At 40.2% G+C, this 16,749-nt stretch overlaps 1 protein-coding gene across 1 annotated transcript in view; it reads right to left on the minus strand.

The window, feature by feature from the left end:
- Positions 1-7,170: 7,170 nt before the first annotated feature.
- LOC307231567 (paired box protein Pax-6-like) overlaps positions 7,171-16,749 on the minus strand; it is a gene marked incomplete at both ends in the record, with an annotated part of 61,378 nt that continues 51,799 nt past the window's right edge. The window contains 8 exons of the mRNA XM_080002331.1: positions 7,171-7,256; positions 7,527-7,665; positions 8,645-8,754; positions 8,967-9,117; positions 9,428-9,510; positions 9,700-9,849; positions 11,806-11,968; positions 12,941-13,156. Coding sequence (XP_079858457.1) covers positions 7,171-7,256; positions 7,527-7,665; positions 8,645-8,754; positions 8,967-9,117; positions 9,428-9,510; positions 9,700-9,849; positions 11,806-11,968; positions 12,941-13,156 — 1,098 coding nt within the window. The remainder of the gene's footprint in view (positions 7,257-7,526; positions 7,666-8,644; positions 8,755-8,966; positions 9,118-9,427; positions 9,511-9,699; positions 9,850-11,805; positions 11,969-12,940; positions 13,157-16,749) is intronic.

The following is a 16,749-nucleotide window of genomic DNA, read 5'->3' on the forward strand; positions in this document are numbered from 1 at the left end:
TAACAAGGCATTCACAGCCTTGCTCTCAGACAAATCATTGGCTGACACATGTTATTTTGATAAATTGTTTTATCTCAACTAAGGGTTCTCAGTCTACTAATTTCAAATAAACCTGCTGCCAGGTGGTATCATAGTTGCTTCACGCACTTTACTTGGCCAAGGCAACAGCAACCGCATTTGGGCACAAATTTTTGGCTTCCTTCTGTCCAGACTGAACACTTGACTGACCAAAAGCGACAGGAATGCGTCTCACGCATTCACCAGACACTCCCTGAGAGAAACACATACCTCTCTGTGCCTGAGGCTCAAAGGTAGCCAGCAGACACAGTGCTATATCTGTAGCTGATTAATGGTCTCACAGAGCTGCATTGAAGTGCCATTTAGATCTACTTATGTGGCATTGAGATGTACTGGGCCATGTTAAAATGCAGGGACTCAGATGTTTAAGCACAATCTGAAACGGATTGAGGTTGAATTGAGATATTTTGAGCCGTGCATAAAATGCATTTGACGGCATTTGGGAGCAGTATTGAGATGTATCAGAGCACAGCTAATTGAAGCTGAGCAGCAGAGAAAGTAGCACATTGTGGCCGCACGGGATTCTCCATGCTGCAGCAATGATGCAAAAGGGGATCCTCCACGGTATTGTCGCTGAGGGAGATTATCTGCGGCGAGGCCACTAACACCAGCAGCAAGAGGACAAAAGCCAAGGAGCGGGAGCACTTGAGGTTGCCAGAGGTGATGTAAATCTGTTCAGCTCTGTCTGAGCTCTTGGTTCCAAAAGAAGAACAGGCATGAGATTAAATGTATCCTAATGTGTGGCCCAGTGCAACCTTCTCTTTTAATGTGTGGCCCTGTCCATTCTACCTATTTAGAGGGTAGTTGGAGTCCAGCTCCCCCTATTTTTCATATGGTCTCTTGGGCCGGCTGTTCCATTGTCATTCATTAGAGCCGCACAACTGATGATCGGCAAGGCTGGGGTTTTTAAGTTAACTGAATGAGGAAAGAAAGAAAGAAAGAAAGGAAATCTTCCATATGTTCCTCCAACCTGTATTTTTGGGATTGTTTTTTTTTTTGTTTTACAGAGATGTGTTTGCGAAGAGGCCTATTGTGTTTAATAAGTTTCTAACAAGAAATATTGTTTTATGTTATTGTAGTCTGGCTTCCGTTGGGGCCTATTCTTTTTTCGATCCCACCACAGACCAAGCTTATTAAAAAAAATTTAATTAGCGGCAGCCATTAAACGGGTGCTAATTTACTCAGCTATGTGTCGACCCGACACACCTTATTTAAAAGTGTAGTTCAATTTTATTGCCTAACTCCATGATAAATTGCTTTCAGCGACATTAACCTAATCTTTAGGTATGGCATATGCAATATACTTGGCAATTACTGTACCGTAAATACACACTATAGGTAATTTCATTTTGTACGAATAACCACAAGAGAATTCCCAGAATATACTAGGTAATTACTACATCTTCGTACTTTACCTGCCCATACCAGGTAATTATTGTTTTGTATATTTTAATATTATAATACCAAATACAATATTTACTATTATGTTTTGTCAGGGTACTATTAATTATTATCCATATTTACCATCTAAAATCTCATTGCGAACATGAGACTGGCTGCAAAGTAGCATTTGACAAATAAAAGTTTAACTTGAAAAGGAATTTTGTACTGACCTCACAATTACATAACAAATAGTTCCTGGAAACTCATTGCCCTTGTTACCATTTTATTTCATGATATTAACTTCAGGCATTTTAGCTTTAGGTAATATGTATATTTAGTCAGTAACTAATAAATATGTTGTAATTGCTGCCACAAAATCTTCAAATCATTAAATTTCATGTAATAATGCCTGCACACATCTAATTCTATTTTCTTCATCAACATCGATGCATTTTTCATATGAGAAATGAATGACACCTTGGTTTAGTGTTCGGCCATGTGTTAAACTACTGAGAGTTTTGAGTTATAAAATGTCATTGTGCAGCAGTTTATATTTTAACTAATGATTTCTCATAATATTTCCAAATGCATTCAGAACCAGAATAAAATGGGTTTGTAAATATGTAACCGTTGCTTATAGAGAAAGAATATAGGGAAAAAAGGCATTCATGAAATAAAAAAAAAATCTAAAGTGGTAGTTCCTGGTTAAGCTTGTTTTCAGTATCATCCCTATGTACTTAAGAATGTTTGCAAAAACTGCACAACAATTAGGATTCACGCATTAGACCTTAAAACCAACCCCGCCCCCTCCAAAAAAAAGAAAAAAAAAATTTCTCTATTGAATGGACAGAAAGCTATAGATTCAAATTATTAATTATTAATATAAATAAATAATGAATTATTATTCTTCAAATCTGATCTGAATTTTTTGAATGCTTACGGTCTGTACTGAAGTGCACCAAACCTGAATAGAAAAAAATCCTTGTATATGTAAATGTACCTGGTGAAAATGAAACCGATTCTTATTCTGATTTTATTTCAACAACAGTGATTAATTCTTCATGAAGACGTCAAGGGCTGTCATGGAAAGGACTGTGTGGACTTTTTTTTTCTTTCTTTCTTTCTTTCTTTCTTTCTTTCTTCTCCATCCTTCTGTTTGCTGTCGTCCTAAAATGAGGTGTCCATTCATTCAGTGGAAAATAGTCTCTTTCCTTCTCTGTATTTTCTTTTGTTTGCATTCATTTGTTGTTGTTGTTTGTCATTTAGCCCACGTCACCCCTTTTAATCTCTCCCTCCCCCTTTGGGTTTTTTTTCTCTGCGTCGAAAACACAAAAGGTCAAGTGCACGCCAACGGACAAGCACACGATTCAAATGGTTCATCACCCATCAATTACTTCTGAAGTGTTGCTTCGCCTGTAATGAATAGTCAAAAGAGAAAACTATTCTTAATGGACAATTATTAAAGCAAAAGCAACTTATTTCCGACCAAAACGCTATGCTGTACTACTTTGACTATGGTAAAAAATGTCGCGCAAATTATGACATTTGTTTTCACACAGTTGATGATGGTAAATGGACCAATTTAGGATGTAAATAACCAATTTAATACGAGCGAGGTTCTAAATCACAGTCAATGCTGTCTGGGAGTTGTCCAATAATGTAATTTCTCCTTTTTCCCCATCTCTTCTCTTCCTTTGTATCTGTTCTCTCTTTTCTGGCCCTCCTATCTCTTTATCTTTCTCATTACCTTCACATCCTTTCTTTTTTCCCCTCGCTCTGGCTCTTTTATCGTGTCTACATCAGGTTTATTATGCACCTCTCCACAGTCTTTTGTCAGGTAAACGAGGTGAGGTTGACCCCCACACTCTTATTCCCCCAGTGCCCTGCCACGCACAAGAGGAGACAGAATGAACGGGACGCTGCAATTCAATTGTCCTCTATACTGCCTGACTCGCTGAGAACTCATTGATTGTGTGTGTATGTTTGTGAGCAATACGTGTATTGTACTTTGCGAGGTTAGTATCACAATCTTATATAAAACCACTTTCGGCAATTACTGCAGTTAATCCAAAACTTAAACAGATTTAACTTAAAAAAAATAATAATTTAAGGCTTAAATGTTTGTCCCATTGGACTGCATTTGAACACAGTGAGAAGCAGCGGCAGTGCGGTGAGTTTTTCAAGAGTGTTCAGCGAGGTTTTGCTACAAACTGTTAAAAATTACGCAAACCAACATTTTCATTTGAAGGCCTGGGTTGAGTGGCCAAATGGCCAACCTCTTCTTTGAGTGAAATACTTCACCTACTATATTAAGTGAACTACGGTGTTACATTTAACCATATTACTTAAAACCTTTGTAACTACTCTTCTTAATTAGCGGATATTACTCACTAATCCATCAGAGGAAGAAATTCATATTTTCGTGAACAAAAGCGTTGGTTACAGACAGATATAACAGTTAAAACTGTATAGATAGTTAATTCTGGATGACATATTATGTTGTTAATGCTGGATGACGCTCTTTGACTGCTGACATTATTTTGACTAGTGTTACTACTGTACGCGACTTCTACGGTGCAATAACTTACGGTAACTTAACTGTAGTTACTGGAGACTAACTGCCACTTGCCCCTATTGGGGTGATTAGTTAGCATCGTGCCACTACACGTTAACTTTGTGCAGAACGATGTCTACATATTTCTTATTTCTTATCTAATTTTAATTTGTAGCTCTTTCTCAACTGCACTGTTTTTTTCTGCTTTAATAGCTGAACAATTTTCAGGGGATTAATTAAGTAATCTTATCTTATCTTATCTTATCTTATCTTATCTTATCTAATCGTACCTTATCATATCTCAATCTTTCCATTTGCCAGTTACCAGTGTTAGGTGCACAAGAGGCAAAATTCTCTGATGTGATTTTGGCAAGAACCTTTATACTGGCAGTGACAAATTATGTATAAGGCTTGCCATCCTTTTAATATTATTGAGATGTTGTATTGAAATATAGCCAACAAAAACAAACAAACAAACAAACAAACAAACAAACAAACAGAAAAATATAGTACTAGTAGTAGTAGCTGATTACAAACAAAAACTTTGGCTTTGTTTTACATTCAATATTTCCATCATTAGTGTGTTTAACGGTGCTTCAGAGTTAATCTGCCATTGTGTGTGAAATAGTATAATTACATTCAGCAAAGTACATACAACATACTAAAAATACATAACAGGTTTACACATGCTGTCTGCAAAAAATGACTGAAATGACATTCACTAAGAATTGATCGACATTTATGAGTAAGTCCATATCAAATTGTCTGGCATTTTACTGATGTGGCTGATGTGACTTTTAAAATGAAAGATAGCATTATCAAAACTGCAAACCAAACATAACATAAAATCAGCTTTAGAACACAGGGGTAACTATCTCGATGTGTGCATAGTCGTAGTCTCTTGAATGCTGAAGATACAGTTTGTTTCAAACATTTCCTTCAAGCCTAGGTTTGCTATTTTTACAACCCAGGCAAAATTAAAATTTTGGCTTCCATTGCAGTCTAAAAGGGCTTAAACATATAAGCCTTAAAATGCTTGAAATCAAATTTTGGTAAACTGAAAACTTGCATTACATTCATACATATACATAAGTATACACGTAAGTATATATATATATTCTTATATTGTATGTATTTTATATATTGTATATGCTTTGAATAACAATAATATCACATGCATCCAAAGTTCAAACTGTTCTGTTCAAAAGTTCTGTTTCTACTGTCTTTGCAACTGCAACGACCATATAATGTTTAAAGGCTATCTATAAATATATTGTCAGCCTCCTGTTTTCCAAAAGGTGATTTAATGTATTTTTCAGCATTGCTGCATTGGACTTTCATATAAGCACCTTGAGAAGCCACAGCAGAGAGTTAAGTTTCTCAAATAGTAGTTTCTCAAAAGTCCTCAGCGAGTTTATGCTATGAATAGTGATAAATGATGGAATCCAACATTATAATTAAGCATGGCTTGAGAAACAGCAAATATGTCCTTTAATGAGAATTTTTTTTTTTGCCAGGTTTTCACACATCCATCCATTGGAGAATAGATTTGAAGTTCAGAGTATTTTTTTATCAATACGATTTGAAAGTATATTGACCCATAATCAAATTAATCACTACAACAAACAGCAAACCGTATACTGCTTTTAAAGAATATGAAATATATAAACTGTCTTAAACCAGGTTTTTAAAAGTGACTCATCAGTGTTATCAGATTGATTGTATACAGTTTCAACATGTGTACACTTTGCCTTGAAAACATTTTTTAAGGGGAGAAACACCAAACATCAAAATTGGTAGAGGTCAACCATACACACATTTAGAGTACATTCTTCAGTTGATAATATAAATGAAAAATTGTTGAAGCTACATACAATAGAATAAACTTCCCAGAGCTACATTTGAAGTTACTTTTATTATTAAAAAATAAATAAAAATAAAATACCTCCCAGATCTCCAGAGAGGGCTAATACCTTCACATCAGAACCATACCGACTTGGAAGAAAATCAAATGTCTTCTATAAGCTACCGAAGTAATTTATTTTATTTTTCTTTATTCAAAAGCCAGGAGCTATACCTCGGGACTAATGTAAAAAAATCAATTCTGACAGTGTTTTTAATCTTGAATCTGATTGCATTCCAGTGTGGAGGGAACGCTGTTTCAGGAGATTTTACAATATCAAACACATACAATCAGAGTCAACGTTCTGTACAGAGTCCATGTTATGATTTCTTTCAGGATAAGAAGCAACAATGTAGCGGATAGTTCTCTTCAAGTTAAGGGAAGTCCTTCCCTTAAAATGCTGAGCTCCCTTGTGTTATTCTAAACCATCAGAACATACAAAATTCAAGAAAGCAGTTACATATACATAATCAATACAGAAACAGAAATCCAGACATGGTGATATAAGTTCTATTCTTAAATGAAACCCAATTTTGCAAGGAGATATCCACTTCCTGAGCTCTGTACTTATTGGTCAGCATGTGGAATTGTAAAAGGTTTTATTTTCAAAACATTTTCCAAATTAAAACTCTTAAATGGCTTTTACTTCTAAATGAGTCTTGTGGAAAGTAAAGTAGGATTTCTGACAAAGGAGGAAACCAATAACCTGTTCATTCTACAGTGCCATTGGCCAGCAATCAGTACTTTCATGAAGTCAGCTATTACCTTTGAACTTTCTGTTGTCCAATCATTGGAACATCAAACTCTATACAGACTTACCAGTCTTTGCAGATGCTAATGCATTTCTAGTCTGAACTGGTGCAAATGTTCCTATCGTGTTGATAGCGGAGAGGTTTCGGTGGAAAGAATGGAATGAGTTCTGGTTCAACTTTCTGTGGCATTGTGCCATTCAAGTGGAGTGTCCAATACTTCAGCTCCACTGGATGAGTTCCAAAAGAGTTTGGCTATATTCTCTTACGACAATTATTCTTAAGATTTTATAAATACATCCAGCCTTGCTGCTTGTTTACTACTCGCCAAATTGGCCATCTGCATTTAAGCGTGTATTTTTCTTAGCATTTAAACTATGCCCAAACAGTGCCTTTTGCCCACAACCACCGCCGAAGATCACCGCAGGCATATTACTGACAATCACAAAAGTGAAGTTTCAAGTACAAATGCGATACTGATGGTGTATCCACCACAAATAGCATCACTGTAGCCGTGGCCAGTACTGTGACATGTCCGGTTCACTCCCTGGAACCTGGACTGGAACTGACACACCGGGGGAAATCAAACCTGAGGCAAATGAACAATTCAGACCATAATCATGAATCCAGGATTACATTTTACAGAGATAAGACAGACATGACACAGCAAGCACAGAAATTGCATACATCACAACAAATTAGACACCACTGAAAAAGAGATGTTCTTTGTGATAATTATTTTCAAATGTGCCCAAAGAAAAAACAGTGCCGCTTGATATTTATGTACCATTCTAAACAGAATGGCAGTAGTTATCGATCTGAGGATTAAAGGTATAAAATGTGTCAACCAGATACCCACCTGTTGATGTTGTAGAGGTAGTCATTGGTTGGCTATTGAGATGGGGCTGCATGTGAGGGGTGGCGTATGATTCATAACTTCTCCCACTCACAGTTGGGCCAGCAGGCAGCATGCAGGAGTAAGAGGTGTGACTTGGTCCCTGAAAATACAAATGTATACATTTGAAATTAGAAATGTGTCTGAAATTCATAATTAAAAATCTGAGCACACCACAGGACTTTCGGGGGAAGTTAATGACGCTTTAAAGACAAAGGATGATGGGGAAAAAAGGGGAGTGCTCTCATTTTAGCATCATCACCATTCACCACCCCCCTGTATGACATGGTACTGTATGAGGACACGTGGTTAAGGAATTCTTTTGTAACATGAACCATGAAAATATTATTTTTAAGTGACATAGGGTCACTAAGAACCTAGCTTAAGATACATTTTTAACAAGGTTTAAGTACAAAAGTACAAAAACACAGCACAGTTCTCTGTCAACTTCCACATAGCGAGCTACTTTAGTCTTGTTACAAACTGGAGAAAAACAAATTCAAGCCCTTGACTAGCTGTTCGATAAGATTCATAGTTTTTACTTGCATACACAATACAGGCATCTCAGATTGTACCAGAGAGCGTCCCGTTTTCTGAAAGACATTTAACATGGCTTCATGATGGGCTAACTGCCCCACTTCCCACTTCCAACTTCCCCATATCTCGAAAATAATGGTCTGTGTGACTATAGGCCACAAATAATGTTTTTAATTGGATATTTATTTTAAAAAAAGTGACCCATAGTGTGATGAGTCGAGCCTTTGTTTGGTTTATTACACGATAGGTAAATGTTTATGCCGGCAGGGTGGGCAGCTACCTTATATTGGGGTTGTAGAAAATACTATGGGCATGCAGTGTGTATCATGGTATTACAAGGACAAAGACATTACAAAGACTACTTTGACTACCAATGTATCAATTGCATGAAATTATAATTTATACGTCGTTCTCTTTGCACATTTGTTGTATACCTATTGAGATTCAGGCTGCATGTAGGGTTTTTAGTAGGGTCATTTTTTGCATATTTACTTAAAATCTTTGCTTAACCTGGGAGTATGCTTCAGGATGTTTGAGTGTCTTACTTGAACAGGCAGGCTGGTTGTCATACTGAAATTTGGCAAAGCTGGTAAGCTGTAACTGTTCGACAGAACTGCGTCTGATCTACCCAGCATGGGTCCCGATGAGAAGGAAGCTAGAAAGACAGGGTGACGCAGAGAGAGGAAATAGGAAAATATCATAACCGATTTCTCTGAGCTAAACCAATCATAATTTTTGTGTAGTAATGTCACAGAATTACATATTACCTGATGCAAAAATCAAAAGTTGCTTCTCATCAATGGTATAGATACTAGAATGCGATACAGTAGCTGTTATTCATATTTGTGGTATTATTTGCAGTACTACCTGGTGTGGCAGCCGGGGGTAACGACTGGTAAACACTTGAATTAAAGCTACTGCTGATGGGAATGTGGTTTGAGGAGATGGAAGCTTGGCGCCGTTGATTTCGAAGTTTCTCCTCTCTTCTCCACTTCGCTCGTCTATTGGAAAACCAAACCTGCCCCAACCCCAAAAAGCAAGCATTGTTTAAACAGGCTTTTAACTATGCTAATCACCACTCAAGCCTACAGTCTGATTGGAAATGAAGACCTAAAATTGTGGGTCTATCTATTCAGAGGGCATGTCTTTTCATTCATAATAAGATATGGAATAGCCTATATCTGGTGTGAGACCTAATTTCTAATTTGGCATTCTGGGAAATGTCTTAACACATATATGACGAAAACAGCTTATTTATCGCATATTTGCACAACCCCGTATTTATGTCACTCTTTGTGGAGAATGACATAACTGACACACAGACTTACCTGTATCCGTGCCTCTGGTAGGTCTATTTTGGCGGCAAGTCGCTCTCTGGCAAAAACATCTGGGTAATGAGTCCTTTCAAATTCTTAAAAGATTTAAAAAATTAATGTAAGCATAATCGAAAATGTCATGTAATGTTCTCTCATCCAAAGGTTTCTTTATTAAATGTTTTTACATTTATTTATTTTACATCAAATTTGTTGATATTTTAGATATTTCATGCTATTTTACACATGAATGCTATTTTACACATTACAACAAATGGATTCACTACCTTTCTCTAGTGCTTCTATTTGGTCTTGCGTGAATGAAGTTCTGTTTCTCTGGAGCTTCCTCTTGAGCTGAAGTCTCATTTCAGTCTCCTCAGAATCTTCACCGTTAGAACTTAGTGAGTTTTTATTCTCCGCCTCAGTCTGAGGGCAGTCTGCAGAGAGGCAAGATGTGGGAAGGAAAAATATCCTGTGAGCACATTTTAACATCGAAAACTGATTTTTCGCTACTGGATGCATTTTTTATTTTTTTCCTGTTTTGCAATACAATATTTGCAAAACCCTTTTTTTTCATTTTCACAAATTGAACAACTCAATTACAAAAGTTTAAATGACATTTGCGGGATTTCCACAACTGTAATCCTTTGACTGGAACGTTTTTTTGGCTCTCAGCACTGCATTTTTTTGAGATTTTAGTCTTTCAAAACAGTGAAGAAAGCAAAATGTTAATCTTACTTTTTTCTACTACAAACACCTCTGTCATTTGTTTTCATGATTGCGAGAATTGCTTTAGATTTTTTTTATTTACCATAAAATCTTGCTTCAAATTAGGAGCTTTGAAAGCTTGCAAGTATTTATTTCCTAGTTTCCAAAAACTCAGCTTCCTCAACCTTATTGACCTTGTCTTTTTTACCTGTATTTGGTTGGTTCACACACATCTACGTTCATATGTGGTCCGTAATATGAAACCAACCGGGACATGGTAAGCTTGTGGTATGAGTGAAAACGATGAGTGTAAACTATTAGCACTGACAGCTTAGCATCGAAACCCCTCTGTGATCTCCCCCAGATGTGAATCAGACCTCAATTCCCTAATGAACATGCATACACTGGTGCAAGTCTAATTATTTATTGTCCCTGCTAGACAGAAACAAGAGTGTGGAAAACAGAATATAGCCATCACTTGGTGTCACAGTCAGTCAGGCGGAAACTGACACAAATGGGACCTGACGGCACGTGACTTCTCAGCAAAGGGACATGGTGGTGCATCCATGAGCATGCGCATTTTTGCAGAACAGCGCACATATCCGAACAATGGTATGTGGAGAGTATCTCCAACAGACTCCCTGTTTTGGAGATAGTATTTTTTTATGATGTGGAACACATGCATATTATATCAATTAAAAAAATAAGACAGCATTATATCATAATAATGCAATTTAAAGAATTCCCAGTTCTAACCCATTATGGTAGTGGGACATTGGTGTCAGTGTCACAGTGCCAATTTAACTACGTTCTCAACTAAGTGAAATATTTATCTGAAATCTACAAAACCTAACCAAACGATTGACAGAGAACTGCCATTATGTGAAAATGAAAATTGCATTTAAACAGATGTGTATTTTTTATGGATTTGATGTCATCGAAAGTAATTGACAGTAATTTGATAGTAATCCACAGAAGCCAATTCCTCAAACAAACTACAAGGTCAAGGCTTTAATAATGAAAAAATAAAACAGAAAATACATGAAAATTGAAAATACATTAAAGCTCATCCACAATCAATCCATACAGTGTATACAAACAAAAAAACATATATGAATAAACTACATTATTTAGTGACAACACGATCCATCAAAATAAAGTTGATACATTGAATTTGTCTAAATAAAACATCTGAGGTGAAATGTTATCGGTAGAATAGTTTTCTGGCTGCAATTAACGGGGAGCAATTTAATTTTACGAACATGTTTGCGAGTTGAGAGATGTAGGGAATGTTTTCCTTTGCAGTTTGTAGCTGCCATTGTCGAGTAATTGAGCAGAAAAATAAAAAAATGGTTTGTTTGGATAAATGATGCCCAGATAAACATGGTTCAAGTAAGTGTACCTGTAATGCTGTTTCTACAAAACTTATCACATAATATGTACTGTGGCCAAAATCACTAGGTGTCTGTTTTTCTGTTGGTTGTAACTAATCTGATCATATATAAAGTACATACAGATAGTTTTCTCTCCGGATTTCGTACGCCACATCAATTGAATATTTTTCAAAATGAATCCCAGATTCTTCTTATCTTATTCTTATTATAATTGAAAGAGTTATGTAAGTGGTACAACAAACAGGAGTAGTAATATTGGCATGGACAGCGGTAGAGGTTGAGGTTTCTTACCGGAATTGGGTAGAGTTGTGCCAGGGTACCACTCTAAACGCCCCCCCCAGTTGGTCTGACCGTTCAGCATCCTCAGTTTGTCAAAAATCCCATCGGCCTCAGCTGCCCCAATCTGTTGCTTCTCACTCACGAGGTTCCTCAAAACACGATTTATCGAAGACACCTGTTTTTTACAGCCATTACAGAGACCAAAAAAAAAGAGAAAGCAGACCTTTTCTGAAAATACGAAGCAATTAAGAATAGTGTTCATACTTATACCATAAATTCCCCTATTGAATACACTTTTCCTTCAATTTAACTTTGTACCTAGCAGCTGTAATTCGTAGAATTTCGCTTATTTCAATATTACACACATACACTTTTTTTTTGTTACAGTAACATTATGTTACTATAGAAAAGAGAGAGAAAAAAGAGAGTTCCCTCCACAATCTGATTATCCTGGCCAAGGTAACTGTTCGTAGCCTTCCATCTTTCCTGCCTACCTACTACTTATTCATGAAATAAACACACAAAAGACCATATAAATTCTCCTTAAAGGATAGGTTCACAATTTTTAGACCCAGAGCTTGTTTAAATTTTGGTGCCTATCATTTCTAACTGTTCACTGCACAACCTTTCTGAATGCTTAAATACTACAATATGCTTAAATGAAGTCAAATGGACCAAACCCTTAAGCCTTGAAATGTAAAATTGCATTGCATTACATTGCATTGCATTTAGCAGACATTTGCATGTTTTCAAATAAGGAGATTTTAATCTCCTTATTTGAAAACAGGAAATAAAGTCACATGTGTCTTAGTGTTTTTTGAACATGTTTTGAATAACAGTACTATCCCATTTTATTTAGAATTACCCGTTGCAATTGCCACAGGATATACAAAACGTAACATTGGCTACAATAGTTGATGTTAGTGTAGGGGGTGTTAGCGTGCATGTAGCCAAAAGTACAAATCAGTCAATAGAAATAAAATGTACGGTTTAATTAATTTTTTTTCGGTATAAGATTTAAACACTAAAATGTCAGTTTTCGAAAATGAGATTTACCATGTTTTTTTAAGGAAAACTTAAATTTGCAAACCAATCCTTTAAGGCAACCTAATTTACTTTACTTGTGGTAGTTGTAGTTGACACTTACACTGGGTATATTATCATTAGTGCAGACTCCTTCTGCTAGGAGCCTATCTCTGATCTCCCAGGCAAAAATTGATGGACATTCTCTCTTGTACTGGGCAATTTTCCCAACCACCTCTGGTGTTGCCACTCGGGGTTTACTCCCGCCTATGGCCCGTGGTCGGATCGAACCTGTCTCGTAGTATCGACCCAAGATCTTGCTCACACAGCCGTTCGAGACCTGGACGCAAAGTGACCAGAAACAAATCACACACATTACTTAAGACTAGTACTTGGCTTTATGTAGTTGAGGTTGGGGATGTGTTCAATGCTTACATTTCCTCTTTCCAGCAGCTGAATGTTACTGTCAGCTGGCCTCTACAACAAAGAAAGAGATAATGTAGGGATATAGAGCAATATTTTTAACATAATGCTACCTTCATCTGCCTGTAAACACTGGAGAGATTGAGATATTAATCTTGATCTCTTTTCACCTCAACAGGAACTATTATTTTCATGTTGTTCCAGATTTAACGCAATTAGAATGAGCAAAAAGGTCTATCAAAAGAGCTACATACATATAAAGTTGTGGTTGGATTAACTCATGAAGACGTGGTTTTCACCTCTGGACCCTTCATAATACCAAATGGTAATGGCTGCACTTTTCGACCAGAGATCATGGCCAGGGAGGAGCACATTAAAGAGGCTCTGGCCATGGGAGGCTCATGGCCTATGACTATGATTCATCCGTCCTTCCACATAGGGCTAGGGTTAGGGTTAGGGATGGGTTTCTTCTTTGTGGAGAAAAAGGACAGCCCCCTTTGCACTGCATTGACTACCAACCCCTGAACAACATCACTGTAATGAACAGTGTTAGTTACAGCATTTGAATACTTGCAAGGATCCACTGTTTTCACTAATGTTGATCTGCACCTACAACCTTATCCGAATCCAGGAGAGGGGTGAGTGGAGGAAAGCATTCAATACACCAACACGCCACTATGAGTACCTTGTCATGCCTTTTGGCTTAGCTAATGCCCCAGCAGTACTCCAGGCTTTGGTTAACAATGTATTGCAATACATGCTGAATAGATTTGTGTTTGCGTACCGAGATGATAGTCAAATTTTGTTCAGGACAAGAGAGGAGCATGTACAGCGGATTCACTGGGCCCTGAAGCGACTGCTGGAGAATCATCTGTTCGCCAAGCCTGAGAAGTACAATTCCACGGCAGTACTGTCTCATTCCTCGGCTACATCCTCCCCGGTTCCAGCATTAAAATAGAGGTAAAGGTTGGTGCAGTAGCAGTCTGGCCCCAACCAACCACTGTGAAGCATGTGAAGCATTTCATGAGGTTTGCCAATATCAATCAGCGGTTCGTCTTCAGCTTTGTAGACGCCCCTATGAACTCCCTCAACCGTAAGACTACCTCAGGCTTCCAGTGGACTTGTGAGGCTGACCCGGAATTCAGGGAACTCAAGTGTCACTTCACCTCAGCACCCAAACTCATGTACCCAGACCCCTTGCCTTCATTGTGGAGGTGGATCTATTCGTTGTCGAGATTGGAGCAGTCTGATTGCAGCACTTCCCAGAGACACATTGTTTTTTGACTGTTTTGAAAGCAGATGCTCTTTCCCACCAGTTTGATGCATCCGAGGGGAAGCCTGAGCCCTTCCTGGACCAAGGGCAGATCCTCGTCCTAATCATATGGGGTATTAGGTCAGAGATGATGCGCAGACTGGCCCTGGAGAGGGCCTTACTGGCAGGTTTTATGTCCCCATGGCCCTTCGTCCATGAGTCCTAGAGTGGGGGCATTCCTCACAACTGGTGGAGCATCCTGGAGGTCAGAGGACACTGGAGTTCATCAGGAGGTGGTTCTGGTGACCAGCCATGTGCAAGGACATCTGATAATTTGGTGTGGCATGTCCCACATGTGCTCCCTTCATGACTTCAAGACAGCAGTCTCCTGGTCTTCTTTGCCCACTGCCTCTGCCCTGTCATCTCTGGTCCCACCTCTCTGTGGACTTCATCACCTGTCTTCCTCCATCTGATGACAAATGACTACTGGTTGTGGTATTCAAGTAATTCAAGTCAGCACAGTTAATTGCACTGGCTAAACTTCCATCTGCCCGTGAGACTTACTCCCTGATGCTCCAGCATGTTTTCTGCCTCCTTCATGTCTCCCTCACGACATTGTGTCCGTATGTATCCTCAGTTTCTTTCTCGTTTTTGGAAGTCTTTTTGCTCTCTCCTTGGTGCCTCTGCTTGTCTTTCCTCAGACTACCACCTGCAGTTGAAGAGCCAGATAGAGAGAGTCAACAAGGGTTTGGAGACCACGCTGCACTGCCTCGCCGCTTCCAACTCCACTGCCGAGAGCTTGAAACTGTCTTGGGCAGAGTATATGCACAACTCTATCCAGTCCTGAGCTCCAGTCCTCATGCACAGGTATGTTGCTGCTTCAATTACAGGGGTCATCCTTGTGCAGTGCTTGGTTGTTTTCCAACAGCGGCCGTCTTCGTACGCCTCCGATAGTGCCCGCATCGCGTTCCTCATCTCCTGCCTGAGAGGGGCAGCTCTCGGCTGGGGTTCCGCGGTTTGGAGTCAGGGGGGCCCCGTGAGTCTCTCCTACGATCTGTTCACCCGTGAAATGAGGAGAGTCTTCAACCACCCAGTTTGCGGCAAGGAGGCCGCCAGAAGACTCCTCTCCCTCCACCAGGGTTCCCGTAGCGTCGCCTCCCTCGTCGTCGAGTTCCGGACTCTAGCTGCGGAAAGCGGCTGGAATGACGGAGCCCTGCAGGACGTGTTTCAGCGCGCCCTGAACGACGAGTTGCGGGACGAGTTGGCGCGGCGGGACGCGCCAACGGACCTGGACCAACTAGTAGAGACCGCAATCCGCCTGGACAAACGGCTACGGGAGCGCCAGCGCGAGAGGGAGGGGGCGAGCCTCCAGTCCGTGCCTCCCGCCTGGGCGGCCACGCCCCGGTCTCCAGCGCCCACTACTCTTGGGCGCCTCACAAGTCCCCCGACTCTCTCTGATGCCGAGCCAATGCAACTTGGCCGCTCCCGGATCTCCCCCGAGGAGCGAGCACGCCGCATTCAGACCGGCGCCTGTCTGTATTGCGGCCGGCTGGGACACCTCCGAGCCACCTGCCCGGTCCGGCCACGAGAGGGCGACTCCTCGGTAGGGTTACGTTCTGGTCGCTTCAGCGCCAACTCTCTCTCCCATCCGCTGCTCCCAGCTACCCTCTAGTGGGGAGATATAACACACTCTTCCTCCGCTCTCATAGATTCCGGGGCGGATGCGAGTTTTCTCGACCAGGGACTAGCACGCCAGCTAGGGCTGACAGCCGTCCCTCTCACCCGGATTACCCACCGGACAGCGCCCCTCAAGCTGCTACTGTCCGGCAACCACCGTGAGTCTTTAAGGTTCTTCCTTATTGATTCCCTACTGAACCCGTGGTTCTGGGGTACCCCTGGCTCCAGACCCACAACCCTCAGATGGACTGGCGCTCGGGCAGCGTGAGCTCCTGGAGCACACACTGTCATGCCCACTGCCTCCGCTCGGCCTCAACCCCGCCGCCGGGCACGCCGCCGGGGGTCCCCAAGAGCCCTGACCTGCCCTCAGTTCCATCGCAATATCTGGACCTGGCCCCGGTCTTCAGCAAGCAGGAGGCGCTATCCTTACCACCTCATCGCCCCTACAACTGCGCAATCAACCTCCTGCCAGGCGCCCCCCTCCCCTGCAGTCGCCTGTATAACGTCTCCCGGCCCGAACAGGAGGCCATGGAGACTTACATCCGCGACTCTCTCGCTGCCGGGATTATTCGCCCCTCGTC

This window comes from Zeus faber (assembly GCF_960531495.2).
Source record: "Zeus faber genome assembly, chromosome: 6".
Taxonomy (NCBI): Eukaryota; Metazoa; Chordata; class Actinopteri; order Zeiformes; family Zeidae; genus Zeus; species Zeus faber.